The sequence below is a fragment of the Bos indicus x Bos taurus genome, chromosome 1, assembly GCF_003369695.1.
Source record: "Bos indicus x Bos taurus breed Angus x Brahman F1 hybrid chromosome 1, Bos_hybrid_MaternalHap_v2.0, whole genome shotgun sequence".
NCBI lineage: Eukaryota > Metazoa > Chordata > Mammalia > Artiodactyla > Bovidae > Bos > Bos indicus x Bos taurus.
In genome coordinates, this window is record NC_040076.1 from 81,907,357 (window position 1) to 81,927,200 (window position 19,844).

Here is a 19,844-nt window from a genome sequence, read left to right on the forward strand (position 1 = left end):
AATGCTGGATCACCTCAGAAGTCAATCCTTCTATCTTCGATAATCTTTATAACCTTTCTTTTCTCTATACTCCCATCTCCAATGCATGCTCCCTTCTAACCTTCCACATCTAAATAAATCGCAACTACAGACTTCCAGTTTCTCAAGCCAAAAACAGAGAGAAAAAAGCAATGGGTTCAACATTTCACTAAGTGATGTTAACGTCAACTACAGGATAGGGCAGCATGGAGGAAGGTGCAGGAAACAGAAGACTAAGTAAATTTGCTGAGGCCTGAAAAGACCTGAAAAAAAATGAGGCCAGGTCTAAAAGACACTGTTAAGAAAAGACTATCTGCATGAGTGAGAGTGACAGTCACTCAGTCGTGTCCTACTCTTGGTAACCCCATGGACTGTATCCTGCCAGGCTCCTCTGTCCATGGAATTCTCCAGGCAAGAATACTGGTGTGGGTTGCCATTTCCCTCACCACCTTGACATGAAAACAAGTTTTACCTGTGATGGGGTTATCCTTCCCTTTTTAACTTCAGATGAATTTTCACTCAACTTTCCTGCTTTGTTACTTGAGCTGCATTTGTAGCACGTCCATCTTGTTTGCCCTTCAATTTCTATGGTGCACTCTTTGCTTTGCAGACAGAATGAGTGATATAAATGGCCACAGCTGCAAAATGAAGGTAACCAATTGACACTTTTCATTATCATAAAATCACAAACCTAAGTTGTATTAGTATTTAAAAGTGATAATTATTTCCAGTAAGCTGAAATGCATTGGTGGGTATATAGGTTAAGAAATAAGAAAAGAGATTTACTTGTTGCTCTCCTCTCTTTTTCAAAATCCAGACTCATGTATTTGTACACTTCAGTTGTGAGGACAACAGCATCACAGTTCTCTGACTACAAACTACCCAGGGGTGAGTTGAACTTCTGCTCATTTCTCAAACTATGAAACATCTTTAGATGGTTTGAACAACGTCAACTGGGGAAAATAATAATTATATAAGTCATTTGATAATGACATGAGTGGTATTTCTCATCAAATTTGAGAGTCATGATTTGATTTATAAGCATTCACAAAAATGTTACTACTATACAGTAAATTCTAACATCATTACTACAAAGAAATTTCCTGTTAATTACATTAAGCTACCAAATAGAACTTGCAGAAGTAAGTGTTGAGCGTAATTCTAAGTCATCTTCACTGATTCCTTCTCATTTCTCCAACCTGAAACGTTGGACCACCTCAGAAGTCAATACTTTTCTCTCTTCGATAGTCTTTAAAATCTTTTCTCTATCCTCTCCCATATATGTAACATGCCCCAAACCAAATTCTTGATTTCCACCAAACCCCACCCTCAATGCACACTCTCATCCAGCCTTTAAATAGTAACTAGAGCCTTCCAGTTTCTCAGGCCGAAAACTATTCCTTCTTTCATACCTCATATACAATCTATAAACAGATCTTGTCAGCTATTCCTTCAGAATATATACAGAATCCCATCACTGCTTACTTCATTACAATCATCTTGGGCCATCTCTCACTTCAGTTAAGTTCAGTTTAGTCGCTCAGTCGTGTCCGACTCTTTGCAACCCCATGAATCGCAGCATGCCAGGTGTCCCTGTCCACCACCAACTCCCAGAGTTCACCCAGACTCCCGTCCATCGAGTCAGTGATGCCATCCAGCCATCTCATCCTCTGTCGTCCCCTTCTCCTCCTGCCCACAATCCTTCCCAGATCAGAGTCTTTTCCAATGAGTCAACTCTTCGCATAAGGTGGCCAAAGTACTGGAGTTTCAGCTTTAGCATCAGTCCTTCCAAAGAAATCCCAGGGCTGATCTCCTTCAAAATGGACTGGTTGGATCTCCTTGCAGTCCAAGGGACTCTCAAGAGTCTTCTCCAACACCACAATTCAAAAGCATCAATTCTTTGGCGCTCAGCCTTCTTCACAGTCCAACTCTCACATCCATACATGACCACAGGAAAAACCATAGCCTTGACTAGACGGACCTTCGTTGGCAAAGTAATGTCTCTGCCTTTCAATATGCTATCTAGGTTGGTCATAACTTTCCTTCCAAGGAGTAAGCGTCTTTTGATTTCATGACTGCGGTCACCATCTGCAGTAAGTTTGGAGCCCCCAAAAATAAAGTCTGACACTGTTTCCACTGTTTCTCCCATCTATTTCCCATGAAGTGATGGGACCAGATGCCATGATCTTCATTTTCTGAATGTTGAGCTTTAAGCCAACTTTTTCACTCTCCACTTTCACTTTCATCAAGAGGCTTTTTAGTTCCTCTTCAGTATTCTTGCCTTGAGAACCCCATGAACAGTATGAAAACGCAAAATGATAGGATACTGAAAGAGGAACTCCCCAGGTCAGTAGGTGCCCAATATGCTCCTGGAGATCTCTCACTTGGATTAGCCTAAATGGTCATTCCACTTTCACCCTTGATATTCTGCAGTCCGTTCTCACCACAGCAGTCAAAGTGATCCTCAATACATAGATTATATTGTGTCAACCCTATCCTCAAAACCATCCAATGGCTTTTCATATCAGAGTAAGAGTAATTCTTCATAATGATTTAGTTCCTACATGATTTGGCTGCTGAAGTCATCTCTTATCATTTTCTCTTCACTCTGCTCAGGCAATGCTAGCCTGCTCACTCACTTCCAGAGAAGTATGCCAAGCACCTGCCTCATGGTTTCTGCACTTGCTGATCCTCTGTCTGGAGCACTCTACCCCAATATTGCATGGAAACTTCCCTTAAGTCTCTGCTCAAATGTCACTTAAGTTTCCCTAACAACTCTTCACAAATTACTAGTTCCCAGGGTTCTCTCTCTTCTATACCATATTTACTCATGGTAATTATTACATTTTTATTAATTAATTCATTTTTAACTACCTGTCCATAATCATCTTAACAGTGGTGTTCTCCCTGACCACTCTTCATAAAACATCTTCTCCCACAGACACTCTACATCTCACTTAACATGCTTTTTTTTTTCCCCACCCTGTTATTTACTATCTGGCATTTCACTTGTCTATCTCTTTCACTAGAGTGTAAACTCTGAGAGCAAAACCTTTGTTTTGTTCATCTAGTACCCTATCCCTTCTAACAGTACCTGACACATAGTGTGTTTGATAAATAGTTGTTGAATGAATGGGCTCTTTATGTGATAAGAAATACTTTCCCTTCTAATCACCAAATCTACCAATCTTTATCTGTAAAAACAGAAGCTAACACTTATACAGTGCTTACTGTATGTCAGTATGGTTTTAAGTGTCTTATGTAAATTATCTCATTTAATCTTCACAAAAACTCTAGCAAGTAGGTACCATTATTATCCCTCTTTACAAATAAACAAACTAAGATGTAAAGAGATGAAATGATTTGTCAAAGTCTAATAGCTAGGAGAAGGAAACGGCAACCCACTCCAGTACTCTTGCCTGGAAAATTCCATGAATGGAGGAGCCTGGTAGGCTACAGTCCATGGGGTTGCAAAGAGTTGGACACGACTGAGCAACTTCACTGGAATAGCTAGGAAGTGGAAGGGTAAAGGTTTGAACTCAAGGTTTAAAGCCTGGCTCTAGAGTCCATCTTACACTGCCTCTATCTATATATTCCGGATGAGCTGTTTCCTCCTGAGATCAAACCTTCTACTTTTACACTAGACTTCTTCTCTCTTTGCATTGTGGCTTTAAATATCATTTACATGCTGATGATTTCTAAATTTATATTTCCAGGACATATCTCTGACTAGAATAGCTGTCTACCTGACATTCCTACTTAAATGTTTAAAAGGCATCTCAAACCTAACATCTCCAAGACAAAACTCTTGATTTCCCTAGGTCCTTATGCCTGTTCCTTCTTATTTTAGAGGACAGTACCACATTCATTCAGTAGCTTGGGCTGAAGATGTTTTTGCCTGTCACTTCACATCAGCAAGTTAGCTCTTCTCTTAAAATATATTCCTAACCTTCACTCCTACCACTCGCATTCTGCACAAATGTCACTTTCTTAGACATATCTCTCCTCATTATCATATCTTAAAATAGCATTCTCACCCTGAACACTTTTTCCCATCCCCTTACCCTGTGTATTATTTCTCTCCATAGCTCTCATTATCTGTATTTATTTGTGACCTGACCACTCTAATACTCTTTCCCCCTGATCCCTATGCAGAATATAAGATCTAAGAGAACAGGAACTCTGCCTTGTTTTGTTCACTGCCAGAATGGCGGACTGGGGCTGTGTGTCTATGTGTGCTCCTGCCTGGCAATACATGTACACACTCATATGTACTACGTTTCCTTCCCTCTCTTACCTAAAGACAATAATTTCATCAGCCATTTCTTGGCGTCTCTTGTACTGCTGCAAACAAATAGAGCAGTAATCCTGCTTGGGATTCAGTCCTCTGGTAACTGAAGCTCTCAGGTTACACAATGACCAATGGAGATCTTGGTTTAGAAGGCTAGTTGTCGTTTCCAGCAGGGTCTATGAATGACAAAAATAAAAAGAAATCAACAAAAAGTTGTTTATAAAGTGAGAGACAGAGGGGATGAGTCAATTGAGTCTCTCAATTGCACTTGCTTCATTTTCAACCACAGCTGAATTGGAATATACTACAAAGGCATAAAATCGATCAAATAAACATCAAAGCACCTCAGACTTAACTGGTTAACTTCAATGCACAAGTACTGATAAGTACTACATCAAGAGTCTCAAAATAATTATTAAAAGGCTGTCACTAGTTACTATGGAGAAATGAGTGCTCTGCCATCATTGTGGCTTAATTTGGTACTGATGGCTTTCAGATGACTGGATTAACCCAAAGCTACTTATTTATTAACACTCATATAATAAGCTCTCTTTGAATTGCTCAAAGTTCTAACAATTGTTAAAAAAATACTCTGATTTTTTAAATACAAACTGCATCCATAGCAATATTCCACATTAACTTTTCACTGGAAAAGCTAATGGTCATTACTCATTTTTCATCTCCCTTGGGCAAGAGATCACATTTTCCAATCAGCACTTAAAAGCTATTTAAATCTACTCAAGACTGTGACATCTGTCATTAAGTCACATAAAGGTATTTCACAGCTATCACATTATGTCATTTAAGGTTCCCTGTATTTGGAAAGTATTGTTTCCTTCAGTTCAGTCGCTCAGTCATGTCCGACTCTTTGCGACCCCATGAATTGCAGCACGCCAGGCCTCCCTGTCCATCACCAACTCCTGGAGTTCACTCAAACTCACATTCATCAAGTCGGTGATGCCATCCAGCCATCTCATCCTCTGTTGTCCCCTTCTCCTCCTGCCCCCACCCCTCCCAGCATCAGGGTCTTTTCCAATGAGTTGACTCTTTGCATGAGGTGGCCAAAGTACTGGACTTTCAGCTTTAGCATCATTCCTTCCAAAGAACACCCAGGACTGATCTCCTTTAGAATGGACTGGTTGGATCTCCTTGCAGTCCAAGGGACTCTCAAAGAGTCTTCTCCAACACCACAGTTCAAAAGCATCAATTCTTCGGCCTTCAGCCTTCTTCACAGTCCAACTCTCACATCCATACATGACCGCTGGAAAAACCATAGCCTTGACTAGACGAACCTTTGTTGGCAAAGTAATGTCTCTGCTTTTGAATATGCTATCTAGGTTGGTCATAAATTTCCTTCAAAGAAGTAAGTGTCTTTTAATTTCATGGCTGCAGTCACCATCTGCAATGATTTTGGAGCCCCCCAAAAATAAAATCTGACACTGTTTCCCCATCTATTTCCCATGAAGTGATGGGACCAGATGCCATGATCTTCGTTTTCTGAATGTTGAGCTTTAAGCCAACTTTTTCACTCTCCACTTTCACTTTCATCAAGAGGCTTTTGAGTTCCTCTTCACTTTCTGCCATAAGGGTGGTGTCATCTGCATATCTGAGGTTATTGATATTTCTCCTGGCAATCTTGATTCCAGCTTGTGCTTCTTCCAGCCCAGCGTTTCTCATGATGTACTCTGCACATAAGTTAAATAAGCAGGGTGACAATATACAGCCTTGATGTACTCCTTTTCCTATTTGGAACAGTCTATTGTTCCATGTCCAGTTCTAACTGTTGCTTCCTCACCTGCATACAGGTTTCTCAAGAGGCAGGTCAGGTGGTCTGGTATTCCCATCTCTTTCAGAACTTTCCACAGTTTATTGTGATCCACACAGTCAAAAGGCTTTGGCATAGTCAATAAAGCAGAAATAGATGTTTTTCTGGAACTCTCTTGCTTTTTCGATGATCCAGTGGATGTTGGCAATTTGATCTCTGGTTCCTCTGCCTTTTCTAAAACCAGCTTGAATATGTGGAAGTTCACAGTTCACGTATTGCTAAAGCCTGGCTTGGAGAATTTTGAGCATTACTTTACTACTGTGTGAGATGAGTGCAACTGTGCAGTAGCTTGAGCATTCTTTGGCATTGCCTTTCTTTGGGATTGGAATGAAAACTGACCTTTTCTAATCCTGTGGCCACTGCTGAGTTTTCCAAATTTGCTGGCATATTGAGTGCAGCACTTTCACAGCATCATCTTTCAGGATTTGAAATAGCTCAACTGGAATTCCATCACCTCCACTAGCTTTGTTCGTAGCTTTGATGCTTTCTAAGGCCCACTTGACTTCACATTCCAGGATGTCTGGCTCTAGGTCAGTGATCACACCATCATGATTATCTTGGTCATGAAGATATTTTTTGTACAGCTCTTCTGTGTATTCTTGCCACCTCTTCTTAGTATCTTCTGCTTCCGTTAGGTCCATACCATTTTTGTGCCTCACTACATCTAATTCTCAACATTCAGATGTATCATTTTGATGTGCAGTTGGGTTCTTTTCTGTTGGTCCCAAAGGGGAAGATATACTGTCCATCCTCCTTGCTACACAGTCTTGTCCTTAAACTTTATCTATAATGCAGAACTTTTTGTTCTAATGGTCTATTTTAATTCTTTCCAATCAACTCCATCTTTTCTTCCTCTTCCAAAGTTTGTAAAAACTTTCAGTTTTGCATTCAGCTTCCTTTTGCCATCCCGGAATCTGTGCCTGAAGGGGGATCAGCTTCCTTGCACTATGCTTACTTAACAAAACTGCAGTTCTTACAACACCCTAAGAAAAGCTCTGTCACTCAATTTCTTTTTCTTCTATTGAAAAAGCAGACATTGTATCTAACATGTCTAAATGGCACTTTTCCTTGGTGGCTTCATGAGTCACTTTGAAGTACATGAAGAAAAATTTGTACACTAAGCTGGCTCTTACTGAGAATTAATGCCACAGGCAGTTTCGGGTTAAGGGAAGAAACATCCACTGGATCATGGAAAAAGCAAGAGAGTTCCAGAAAAACATCTATTTCTGCTTGATTGACTATGCCAAAGCCTTTGACTGTGTGGATCACAATAAACTCTGGAAAATTCTGAAAGAGATGGGAATACCAGACCACCTGACCTGCCTCTTGAGAAACCTGTATGCAGGTGAGGAAGCAACAGTTAGAACTGGACATGGAACAATAGACTGGTTCCAAATAGGAAAAGGAGTACATCAAGGCTGTATATTGTCACCCTGCTTATTTAACTTATGTGCAGAGTACATCATGAGAAACGCTGGGCTGGAAGAAGCACAAGCTGGAATCAAGATTGCCGGGAGAAATATCAATAACCTCAGATAAACACATGACACCACCCTTATGGCAGAAAGTGAAGAGGAACTCAAAAGCCTCTTGATGAAAGTGAAAGAGGAGAGTGAAAATGTTGGCTTAAAGCTGAACATTCAGAAAACGAAGATCATGGCATCTGGTCCCATCACTTCATGGCAAATAGATGGGGAAACAGTGTCAAACTTTATTTTTGGGGGCTCCAAAATCACTGCAGATGGGGACTGCAGCCATGAAATTAAAAGACGCTTACTCCTTGGGAAGAAACTTATGACCAACCTAGATAGCATATTCAAAAGCAGAGACATTACTTTGCCAACAAAGGTCCATCTAGTCAAGGCTATGGTTTCTCCAGTGGTCATGTATGGATGTGAGAGTTGGACTGTGAAGAAAGCTGAGCACCGAAGAATTGATGCTTTTGAATTGTGGTGTTGGAGAAAACTCTTTGAGAGTCCCTTGGACTGCAAGGAGATCCAACCAGTCCATTCTAAAGGAGATCAGTCCTGGGTGTTCATTGGAAGGACTGATGCTAAAGCTGAAACTCCAATACTTTGGCCATCTCATGTGAAGAGTTGACTCACTGGAAAAGACCCTGATGCTGGGAGGGGTTGGGGGCAGAAGGAGAAGGGAACAACAGAGGATGAGATGGCTGGATGGCATCACCAACGTGATGGACGTGAGTCTGAGTAAATCGGAGTAAACTCCGGGAGTTGATGATGGACAGGGAGGTCTGGCGTGCTGCAATTCATGGGGTCACAAAGAGTCGGACATGACTGAGCTACTGAACTGAACTGAATGACCATTTCTGGTTAGTAGTGATTAACTGTTTCAGAATGTTTAAAAGAACACTAATTTTATTCTACAATTTTTCTATACTCACGCTGATCCTTCCTTTTTTGAGTTATACCTTTATATTCCATTATTTTCCAAGAAAGTTTCTTATATTTTTCATTTGGAAAACAAGATCTATGTCCCACCGCTCATGAATCAAAAGAGTAAAATAAATTCTAAAGCTGCAATTACACATTCCAGAATATATGTGTATATGTATACAAAATATAAATTAATTAAGGTCAAGAGAAATTTTAAAATTAGAAAGTCATACACTTCAATCTTTCAAACTTGCACTAAACAGATGGTAATTTCTAAAGAAAAGTATAGGTGCAAAGAGAAAAGAATAGCTTCTTTCTACCTTAGAATGGGCTTAGAAATAGAAAGTAGCTTACCTGTTCATAGTTAAAGGTATCCAACATTCCCAGAATAAGGCCCTGGATTTCTCCAAGTTTTCCTTTTCCATAAACTGGGTCCTAATTAGAAAAAAGTTGCTAAAGATTATAATTTCATTCTTGTTATTTTAAATGTATTTTAAAATATAAGTTATCTGATAAAGTCAAATACTCTTAAGTATTTGTCAATAGTCACAAAATACTTATTCTTCTATGAGCCTTTCTACTGGAAATGTACACTGGTCTCAGGTCATCAAAGCATTTTGGAAAAGCAAATAAAATTTAAATGATCCAGGTCTCTTGCTTAACAACCATAAATTTCACTCTGATTTTCTGCAGCAAGCTTCCTTTCCTTCTTATTAAACATCACCTATCGTTTTGGGGGGCTTCCCTGGTAGCTCAGATGGTAAAGAATCTGCCTGCAATGCAGGAGACCCAGGTTCAATCTCTGGTCAGGAAGATCCCCTGGAGAAGGAAATGGCAACCCACTCCAGTATTCTTGTCAGGAAAACCCCATGAACAGAGGAGCCTGGCATGCTGTAGTCCATGAGGTCACAAAGAGTCGGACATGACTGAGCAACTAACAGACACACATCCCTTTTTGAGCTCTTATTTATCTGCTACATTAAAACCAAAGTTCTCAAGAACACTCAGAATCTGTTCAACTCCTCCTATGACCCACATCTGGCCACCGTCTGGTCCAAACCAAGTCACGCCAGTTTAGGAGATCAGTTTCTGAATCTAAGCAACTTGCAGTTTTTCAAAGTTTTTTTTAATCAAATCACTACTGATAAACAACAGATACCTAGACAATGTTCCTTCCACTGCTTTTCATATGAGGTATGCCAAATAGTTTATCATAAACAATTTGAAAAACACTGTTGTGTACAAAAATAAACGTGAACTGAAATCCAACCACCCCAATAGAAACACTTTTGATTTTTTGAGGTATATTCTTCCAGTCTTATTTCTGGGGAAGGAGAAAGAAGGATGTATTTTGGGGGGCATTTCACATAATACATTTACTTTTTTTACTTAATAGTATGTTGTGAGCAGTTTCCCATATCATCAAATAATAGGAACAGTTACAGGGTATTAAACATGTGAAGATGGTATGTGTTATTCAACCATTCTCTGTGGTTGGGGATTTAGGTTTCTCTCCCCATAGTCCACCTTGAGGTCCCATCCCTATTATCAAATGCTGCTGCTACTACTAAGTCGCTTCAGTCGTGTCCAACTCTGTGCGACCCTAGAGACGGCAGGCCACCAGGCTCCCCCGTCCCTGGGATTCTCCAGGCAAGAACACTGGAGTGGGTTGCCATTTCCTTCTCCAATGCATGAAAGTGAAAAGTGAAAGTGAAGTCGCTCAGTCGTGTCTGACCCTCAGCGACCCCATGGACTGTAGCCTACAATGCTCCTCTGTCCATGGGATTTTCCAGGCAAGAGTACTGGAATCAAATGCTGGTGGCTGTAAATTTTGGTCTCAGTCTCTGAGTCTTTCTTAGGAGGAGATTTCAAGAAAGAAAAATGACATACAAACTAATAAACTAAATAATAAACTAGTATTTGCTAGATAAAAGTAACAAATACGAGTAACTAAATGATAAACTAATGGTTGCTGGGAGGTATGGGGAACACTTCTGGTTACTTACTAAGGAGTAGGGGTTATTAAAATCTTGGTACAGTGAGTTCAGATGTTAAGAGAAAAAAAAAAAAAAAAGACTGTGGACCAGGGAAAACTTAGGAGAAAGATATAGAAATGTGAGAAGAAACTGTGCTTTCATGCACTTGTACAACATAATCTTAGGATTTGTTTTTTTTCTCTTCTATGCTCTGGTGATGGTTCCTGAAGACAGGACAGATGCAGTTTCTAACTCAGATCAGTGATCAGTACTTTCAGCTGGTCAAGAGCAGCACCAGATTGTCTGCCATAGGTTCCTGGTCCTGATGCTGAGGTACTGCTGAAGAAACCCTGTCCTAATTAACAAGTTTACTTCCTGTACTAATTAACAGGTTTACTTTGGGCTTGAACAGATCATTTAAACTTACTGCGGAAATCTGTCTCACTGAGACATTCGTGTACTAATTAACAAGTTTACTTTGGGCTTGAACAAATCACTTAAACTTACTGGGGAAATCTGTCTCACTAAGTTAAAGATACCTGTCCAACAATGTGCAGAGCATCTGCAAAAGACAAAACAACAGACATCTCAGACTACCTCTTTACTAGAACAACAACTCAGGCCATGTACGCATGAGACAATCTTTTAATTTTCTTTGCATAAAAACGGATCCATGTTAACACTTCTGAACTTACATCCAATTACACTTATGGTCAAGCTCTCAGTAAATATACCTCTTTAAGTATAAATGGACACTATGTAATACTTTATTACAAAAACATTGTAACAGCTACTCTAACATGTCCACACATTCACAATACAAGTATGTACTGTGTATGTGTGGACAGAAAAGCACACACTCCAGCACAAAAAAGCTCTGTTATTCACCCATGACAAGGGTGGTTTGGAGAACAAAGAGGTCTTGCAAAGGTTAAATGCTGGAAAAAGAAGAAACCTTTATAGGTCACGTCTATATTTGTATCAGTACATTTCACTCTAATATGCATAATTTAAAAGCAAAATCATGAAAATAACCTCATGCTGGGACAACATATAAATTATAGAATGCAAAAGAGAGCTCAAGGCTTCTGGCACAGCATGCACACAATCTACTAGCTTTTCAAATTATTTTCCAAATATGTCAGCTAGATTCTTCAGCAATAAATAACTGCTGAAGTTTCTCTTTAACTTGTCCATAATCTACAAAAGAAGAGCACATTTAGGTACTTCAAACAAACTTGTTTTTTAAAAAGCATGTTATAAAAAGATGTGATGACCACTTTTTTCCAGCATTTTCTTTCTTTTAAATTGAAGTAATAGTTGGTTTACAATATTGGGTTAGTTTCAGGTGTAAAGCATAGTGATTCAGTTACTTTTTCTGATTATATTCTGTTATAGGTTATATGATATTGAATATAATTTCCCATGCCATACAGTAAATGCATGTTGTTTGTCCATTTTATACACAGGAGTTTGCATCTGTTAAACCCATATTCCTAATTTGTTCCTCTCCCCCCTCCTCCTTTTGGTAACCATAAACTTGTTTTTTTATATCTGTGAGTCTGTTTCTGATTTTTATGTAGATTCATTTGTCTTTTTAGAGTCCCATATATAAGTGATTGGAGAAGGAAATGCCAACCACTCCGGTATTCTTGCCTGGAAAATTCCATGGCAGGGGAGCCTGGTGGGCTACAGTGCATGGGGTCTCAAAGAGTTGGACATAACTGAGCAACTAACACTTTCACTTTTCATACAGGGAGGCCTGGTGTGCTGCAGTACATGGGGTTGGAAAGAGTTGGACATGACTTAGTGACTGAACAATAACAACAATACAGTATTTATATCTGACTCACTTCACTAAGTATAATATTCTCTAGGTCCATCTATGTTCTTGCAAACAGCAATACCTCTATTGCTTTCTGATACTTATTATAGCATACATATGGGAAGCTGGCTGTATAGCACAGGGAGCTCAGTTTGGTACTCTGTGATGATCTAGAGGGGTGGGATGGGGTGAACTGGGGTTGGAGGGAGGCTAAAGAGTGAGGGGATATATGTAAACATACAGCTGATTCACACTGTTGTACAGCAGAAACTAATACAACATTGTAAGCAATTATGCTCCAATAAAAAGAAATTTAAAAATTTTTAAAAATTAAAAAAAAATACAATTTTTACTGATCAAGCATTACTTATTATTATTTATCAAACATTACTTTAAAATATGAATAATGCCAAGAGAGTATAAGTCATTTGTTTGTATTAATTCCCTTAGTAAAACAGTCATAAGCAGCTTTTCAGAAGCCAAAAATTACTTTTGCCATAGAGTGAAGATAAGAACAGGGAGTAAAGGCAGAATGTATATAACATAAATATGGTCCCTTAAAAATACTAACTTATCAAAACTGAAAGGGAAAAAAAAAATACTGACTTATCACCTAATGTTCATGAATGAAACCTGTACAATTAAGGTCCCCAGGAACATTTTGAATGAACATTTAGGTCAGGAAGATCTTTGAGAACCTCTCATCATGTCAATATCTCTTCTAAGGGGCAATAAAAATAGGTAAACCCTCTGATACTTGAATGTTTCCTAGAACTCCATTTTGGCCTTAAGCCTTTTTTACTAATTCCATTCATGCTGAACTTCCTCTAGTTTCAAAGAATTTAACTACTACTTCTGTGCTGATGACTTCCAAATCTTCCTCTCCACTTCTTACCTCTTCCTATGAAGTCTGGTCTTGTATCCCCACTGCTCATTGTTAGCCAAACAAAACTGAAATCAGGGGCTTAGCTGGGTTCTTCTTGTGTTCTCCTACATCTAATCAGTCAAAAGGTCAATTAAATTCTGTTAGCTAAGCAAGTTCTGAATCCACTTCTCCTATCCATTCTATGTAACTCAATTAACAACTTTGAGTACCTATTATGAATACATTCTGGGTATTTCTATGCCTTCAGTCTCAGTCTCGAGCCCTTCCACTTTATCCTATATAATACAGACGGAGTGATCTTTCTAAAAAGAAACCTCATTCCATCAGTCCTCTGGTTAAAATCTTGTAATGACTATTTAGTGAATTTAAAATAAAAACCAAAGTCCCTTCCACAGTTTACAAAGCAATTAAGGACAGGGTCCCTGCCTCTCAAACTTCAGCTCTGTGACGCAACTTTAATCTTGTCCTATGTTCCAAGCATACTTAAACATCTGCAACTCCTCAAACATACCAACCATGTTTCACCTCAGATTCTTTTATATATAGTTCACTCTGCTTAGAATAGTCCTTTTTTTTTTTTTTTTTGTTTAAACCACTGATTCCTTTAGGTTTTTTAAGATTCAGTTCAGACATCTACTCCTCCAGGAAATCTTTCCACAGTCTGTCTCACATATATACTTTCATTGGCATTCCTCTGGCCACAGAGGAGAAACCTAGCTCATTCTATCTTACTCAAAAAATATAATAATTGTAAAGGTGCTGGGGTGTTTAAGGATCCAAACAAAGGAATACAGGTAAGGCTTAAGAACAACAATGAGGGATGCAGACACCTTCAGGATTTTCTCTCCACACTCCTCTCCCAATGTCTTGAATTCTCTCCTTCTATCTTCTCTCTTCTCCATGTATCTTGTCTATTCTCCTCTTTGTGTGCCTGCTTCATTGTTCTTCTCTCTGAAGATTAACTTTATACTATTTCAGTCCATATGACAGAAAGGTAGTCACTGTCAGCTCCTGAACTTTTGTACCTTATATAATCCAGAGAATTGCAGAGAAACTCTTCACCTTTTCAATTCAGTTCCAAAATTTCCTGAAGAGGATACTGGTTGGCCCCTCTTGGCCAGCTGCCCACTTCGAGTCAATCAGGTAGAGTCAAGGGGCAGAGTCATGCTTTCACATGGCTGTTCCACTATTATCATGTGGACTGAAAGTGTACAGATACAGAAGTAGCAATTACCCTACCTGGGGTTCAGAGCATGTAATCCTTAAGGCAGCCAATATGACCTGCTCTTTAGAGCCCTATGAATTGTTATATCAGATATTTTCTTGTCTCCCCACAGGTCTTTTAAGGCAAGAACTGTGCCTTTTTTCCATCTACCCAGATAATTAACCAAACAGGGTAACATATAATATATAAATCAATTAATAACTAATTCCTCAAAAAAACCAGTGAAAGTCACTCAGTTGTGTCTGACTCTTTGAGATCTCATGGATTATATAGTCCATGCAATTCTCCAGGCCAGAATACTGGAGTGGGTAGCCATTCCCTTCTCCAGGAGATCTTCCCAAACCAGGGAATCTTCCCAACCCAGGGATCGAACCCAGATCAAACCCACTGCAGGTGGATTCTTTACCACCTGAACCACCAGGGAAGCCACTAGATTTATAAGATTAGAGTGCCACGAAACACCAGGGACTGAATGAAGCAAATGAAGGAGCTTACATGATATAGTAGGAGACCATGTATATTAAGAGATCAGAGACTTTGGTGGTAGTCTGGATGTTGCCTCTAATGGTGGATCAGGTACATAACTTTCTATACTTTAGTTTCCTCCTTCATCAACAGAAATTTTTATAGTAGCCCCACCTACTTCAAGAGATTCTTGTGAGCTTCAAAAACAGTATCTGTGAAAGCAACTTGAAAAAATAAAAATCTCTATACAAACATAAGGTAGAGTTAAGTGAAAACAGGAATTTAACAATCAGCATACTCTCTTGATTAGTGTGAGTTAACCACTGATGGTGGAAATGGTAAGACTACAACTAAAATGAATACCAGTATAACACAAAAATAAAGATTTTCAAATATCAAAAGCCTTCAAGGATACGAGTCTCGAAATACACTATTTTAAAAAAATTATATGCATTTGCCAAAAGAAAAAATCAATTTCTATTTATTATAATTTATGTATTAAAATGTGATGAAAGCTCAACATAAAGATAAATGTGTATAATGAGAGGAAAGACACTTTTGGCTTTATGATTTCATTTTTTTCTAATTTATTGGTAAATTAAAGTACTCCTGCATTATAGAGATAGTTCATATATGACTAAAACCTTATGACAGATGTATTTTAGAATGGATATAAGAAAAGCTGTCTGTACCAAATTATTATTCAATTCATGATAAAGATCAAATGAAGTGATACATGTGAAGACACATTCTAAATGATAACATACAATGTGGTGAAAGACTGTTGGATACAGTAGTCTTTATCAGCAAAGGCCCAGCTGCTTCATACCAGATGGGAAAGGAGAACTTGTAGAGTCTTAAAAGAGAGCTGAAAGCAACATTCTTGGTTGGATAAAAATAATTTGAAAATTATGAAGATCAATAGCATCATATTACTGTTTTGCTTTGTTTTGGTGTGTCTGTATCCTGCTTCCCTGGTGGCTCAGATGGTAAAGAATTTGCCTGCATTGTGGTAGACCAGGGTTTGATCCCTGGGTTGGGAAAATTCCCTGGGGAAGGGAATGGCTACCCACTCCAGTATTCTTGCCTGGAGAATTCCATGGACAGAGAGGAGCCTGGCACGTTATAGTCCATGGGGTTGCAAAGAGCTGGGCATGACTGAGCGACTAACACTTTCACGTTTCACTTATCCTGCATAAAGTAAGGAAAGACAAAATGGATTCTAAGGATAATTCCTACTGTTTGCCCAAGAATGTTCACAGATTTTTCTAAAAATATCTTAGCATATTTTTAGCATTCTCTTTTTGATGAAGTTGGAAAGGTTCAGGCCTTTTTGCTGAAGAGTAAGAGATGAGTTTTGGACAAAGTTTTAGGATGAATTAGAAAACCTAAGTAAGAAGATTAAGAAATGTCCATATTAACAATTTTTATGTGTTTTTTTTGCACTAAAAAGTGTAACCAGCTGGAAACAGGACACCAAAAAGAAGCTTATGTATCTGAATCCCAAGGTCACAGTGAACAACTGAAGGCTGCAAGGGTGTGCCAGGTAAACTGACATCTCTGGATGAGAGCTAAAGGATGAGAGTCACAGTCATGCCTTAGATATTATCTAATGCCAAAAATCAGCTGCATTGTGTTCGAGACCCGCTTAAACATTATTTATATATACATAACTAAAATATAAGTTAAAATTGATCAACACTGAATTTTACCCTTTCAACTCACCTGTAAGATTCGCTGCAGGATGGATGGAAGGGCAATAAATGCTGCCATACTGTTGAGAACTTGCATGGTCAAAGATTTCAGAGCTGTTGTAACAACATGTTAATATTAAGGTTAGTTTAAAATCAGAGTTTTAGGTTTTTCCTGTAAGTCAGGAATAAAGCTTCCTAGAAACTTAGCTAACCAAGCTAAGTTTGATATTTTAAAGCTACTGTTATTTAGACAAAGGATGTAACTGGTGCCTCAGAAAGAAGTGAACCTGAAAAATGAGATCAACATTACAGTATGATTTCATTAAGGATAATAATAATAATATGATGTTTGGAGAAGGTATTTAAATGACTATTTCTAGCAGATAAAACTTGAGTGATGGTACAGATGGATGCTGATAAACTTACCTTCAGAGTGTGGATGAGGTGAAGCTGAACTAGACAGCTTCTGAGGGGCCATCATTGCCTCCAATAACGGAAACCAGAGTGCCTATAATGTCACAGAAAAACAAAAGTACTGTGCTGTTTTTAAGAATAACTAACATCAGCCTACTGTTTCATAGGCTGAAATGTACTTCTCATACACACTTGTTGGTAAAAATCAGGAAAAGAAAAGATGGAACACCTGACAAGGAAGAGACAATAAAAAGCAAAAACCATAACCACAACAGATACCTTTACCATGCACCTTGGGAAAATTAAGGAAGCTGAAGTTAAGTAAGTCTAGACCTTGGAACTGCAATCTTCTGTGTCTCAGAAGAGGGGAGGTTCAAAGGAGCCAGAGCAGAGCCTCCAGCTATTCTTAACTGTCTAAACGGACCTATGTAATGCAGAAGGGGACAGAGAACTACCTCACAACTACCCTCCTCCCATTTCTTGTCAGCTTGACATCAAGCAAGATAAATGAATACAATTATCTCAAGTTTTCTCCTGTGTCAAGCATTATTTTGTATTTCCTCAGTCATCATAAACTAAGAAGTCGAAGTTACCATTATTTCAATTAATATTCCCAACCACAGAATGAGGCTGGAAATTTATTTATGAGAAAATTAGTTTATGAGATAAATTAATAGATCTGTCATTTATTCCTATTAGGTACTGTATTAAGTGTTTACATACAATTTTCATTTCAACTGGCAATTTAATCTCATGATAACCTAATACAGTAAGCATTACCTTTACTGGAGACAAGATAACTGAAGCTTAGAGAAGTTGAGTAATTTGCCAAAAGATTATACACTGCCATATGTGCATCATACGTATTCTTGCTAAGCCTTAGAAAAAATCTTCATCATCAAAAATCAAACTAATACATTTTAAAATTTCAAGCATATTTTCTTGTTGGGTAGAGATTTACAAAGCCCTCATTTAACCCGGAATCTTGGAAGAGACCTATTCCTGCAAACATCCAACAGGCATGAAGAAAAGTCAGCACTGAGAGAGCAGGACAAGCATGGTTACTCAGGGAGCCCACTAAGGGGACAGGCTCACAATCCAGAGACTTTCCAACTGGGCAGCCTCCCACTGAAAGAGCTCTATACAAGGAAGCCCTTGTCTGCCCCCACTTGAGGTTTTCTAAGGCCAGGATTTTATGCTTTATTTTTTAAACAGTTTTTCTTCTAGTTTTTAAGATACTTGTTTTAACTATGTTGTATACTGACAATTCTTTATTTTATCAAAATTTTAATTTATTTTATCTAGTACTCATGAATTTTTAATCTTGTATTTTATTCTTAGATGGCTTTACTTTGCTTGTCTTTCAGTTGCCTATTTCAACTTGTTTTTAAACCACATCATTTCTTTCTGTCTTTTAATCTAACTGTATATGGTATACCTAAATTTTACCTTTTTGGTTTTTATAATATATTTAGAAATTTGATTTAAATTTGTCCTTATTTAATCCAGGAATTTTAGATGAATTACCTTTTTAAAGGTTACTTTATTCTTCATTTATAAATAGCAGACTGGGGAAGCATGGTTGTACAGGTAAGAGCTATGGGAAGTATTTATACCCTAAATAGAGGAACTTTTCAATTAAATCTCCATATTAACCAGAAATATATGGCAAGCACCTTTTAAATATTTCATCTCTCTTGCTCTTTGCTGGTTCTTAAAATTTTAACTTGGATAACTCTAAAAACGCACAGGCTAAAATAACCATTATGATAATGACAATCCTAACCCCTGAGAGCAACACAACTGAACGTGAACTGTCATGTTACATACCCAACCACTTTCCTTTTCACGGAATTATGTGCATAACAAAGCCATATTTTTTATTATATGTAATCACTGGACACTGGGGCAGACAGACATACAAAGGAGGACAAGTACAGATTCCACCTGGAAAAGGACCGACAACCCAACTTCCTGCACTCGGACTTTAACTGAAGAGACTTTTGGGAAGAGACGGTACAGATAGTGCATTATCAAGCTTTTGGATACTTCCAATTTTCTAGTTAGTTTAGGGTCTGTGGCCAGAGCTCTTTGTTCTCTCTCACTCTCTCCAAAACAAAAACAAAAAGGAACAAAGGCAAACAACCATGAATGTCCCCCAAACTTAATGTGTGATATTACATATAATCAGTTTAGCATTTTCACAAAAATAGTATTTGAATAAAAACTAACATTCAAATGTCTTCGTTGTTGTTATGAAAGTTGCTCAAAAAAGAAGCAAAAACCAGTTGTCAGAGGGTGGGGGCAAATAGAGAGTGGTATTGAGAGGTGCATGCATGTCCAAGAGAGGAAGACTCAGATACCAGCTCAGATACATTTTTGACAAAAAAAAAAATACAGAATAAATTACCCTTTCACCACATCAAAGGAAGCCTTAGTTCTGTCTATGATTAAGAGATTAGAGTTCAAATATAATCAGAATAATCCCTAGAGTTCTGGAGGTATGAATTTAATATCTAATTCTGCCATTAATACATGTGAATCTGGACATATTTCAGATTCAGTTCAGTTCAGTTGCTCAGTCGTGTCTGACCCCACTCATGTTTGACTCTCTGCAGCATGCCAGGCCTCCCTGTCCATCGCCAACTCCCGGAGTTTACTCAAACTCATGTCCACTGAGTTGGTGATGCCATCCAACTATCTCATCCTCTGTTGTCCAATTCTCCTCCTGTCTTCAATCTTTTCCAGCATCAGGGTTTTTCAAATGAATCAGTTCTTCACATCAGGTGGCCAAAGTATTGGAGCTTCAGCTTCAGCATCAGTCCTTCC

The 19,844-nt window shown here is 38.4% G+C and overlaps 1 protein-coding gene across 8 annotated transcripts in view; it reads right to left on the reverse strand.

Annotated features, from left to right (window-relative positions):
* VPS8 (VPS8, CORVET complex subunit) overlaps nt 1–19,844 on the reverse strand; it is a 295,955-nt gene that overhangs the window by 72,751 nt on the left and 203,360 nt on the right. For all 8 annotated transcript variants that reach the window (XM_027539052.1, XM_027539061.1, XM_027539070.1 and 5 more), the window contains 5 exons: nt 17,028–17,109; nt 16,633–16,715; nt 8,885–8,965; nt 4,316–4,485; nt 491–656 (listed from right to left, as the gene is read on the reverse strand). In XM_027539052.1, the coding sequence (XP_027394853.1) occupies nt 491–656; nt 4,316–4,485; nt 8,885–8,965; nt 16,633–16,715; nt 17,028–17,109 (582 nt within the window). The remainder of the gene's footprint in view (nt 1–490; nt 657–4,315; nt 4,486–8,884; nt 8,966–16,632; nt 16,716–17,027; nt 17,110–19,844) is intronic.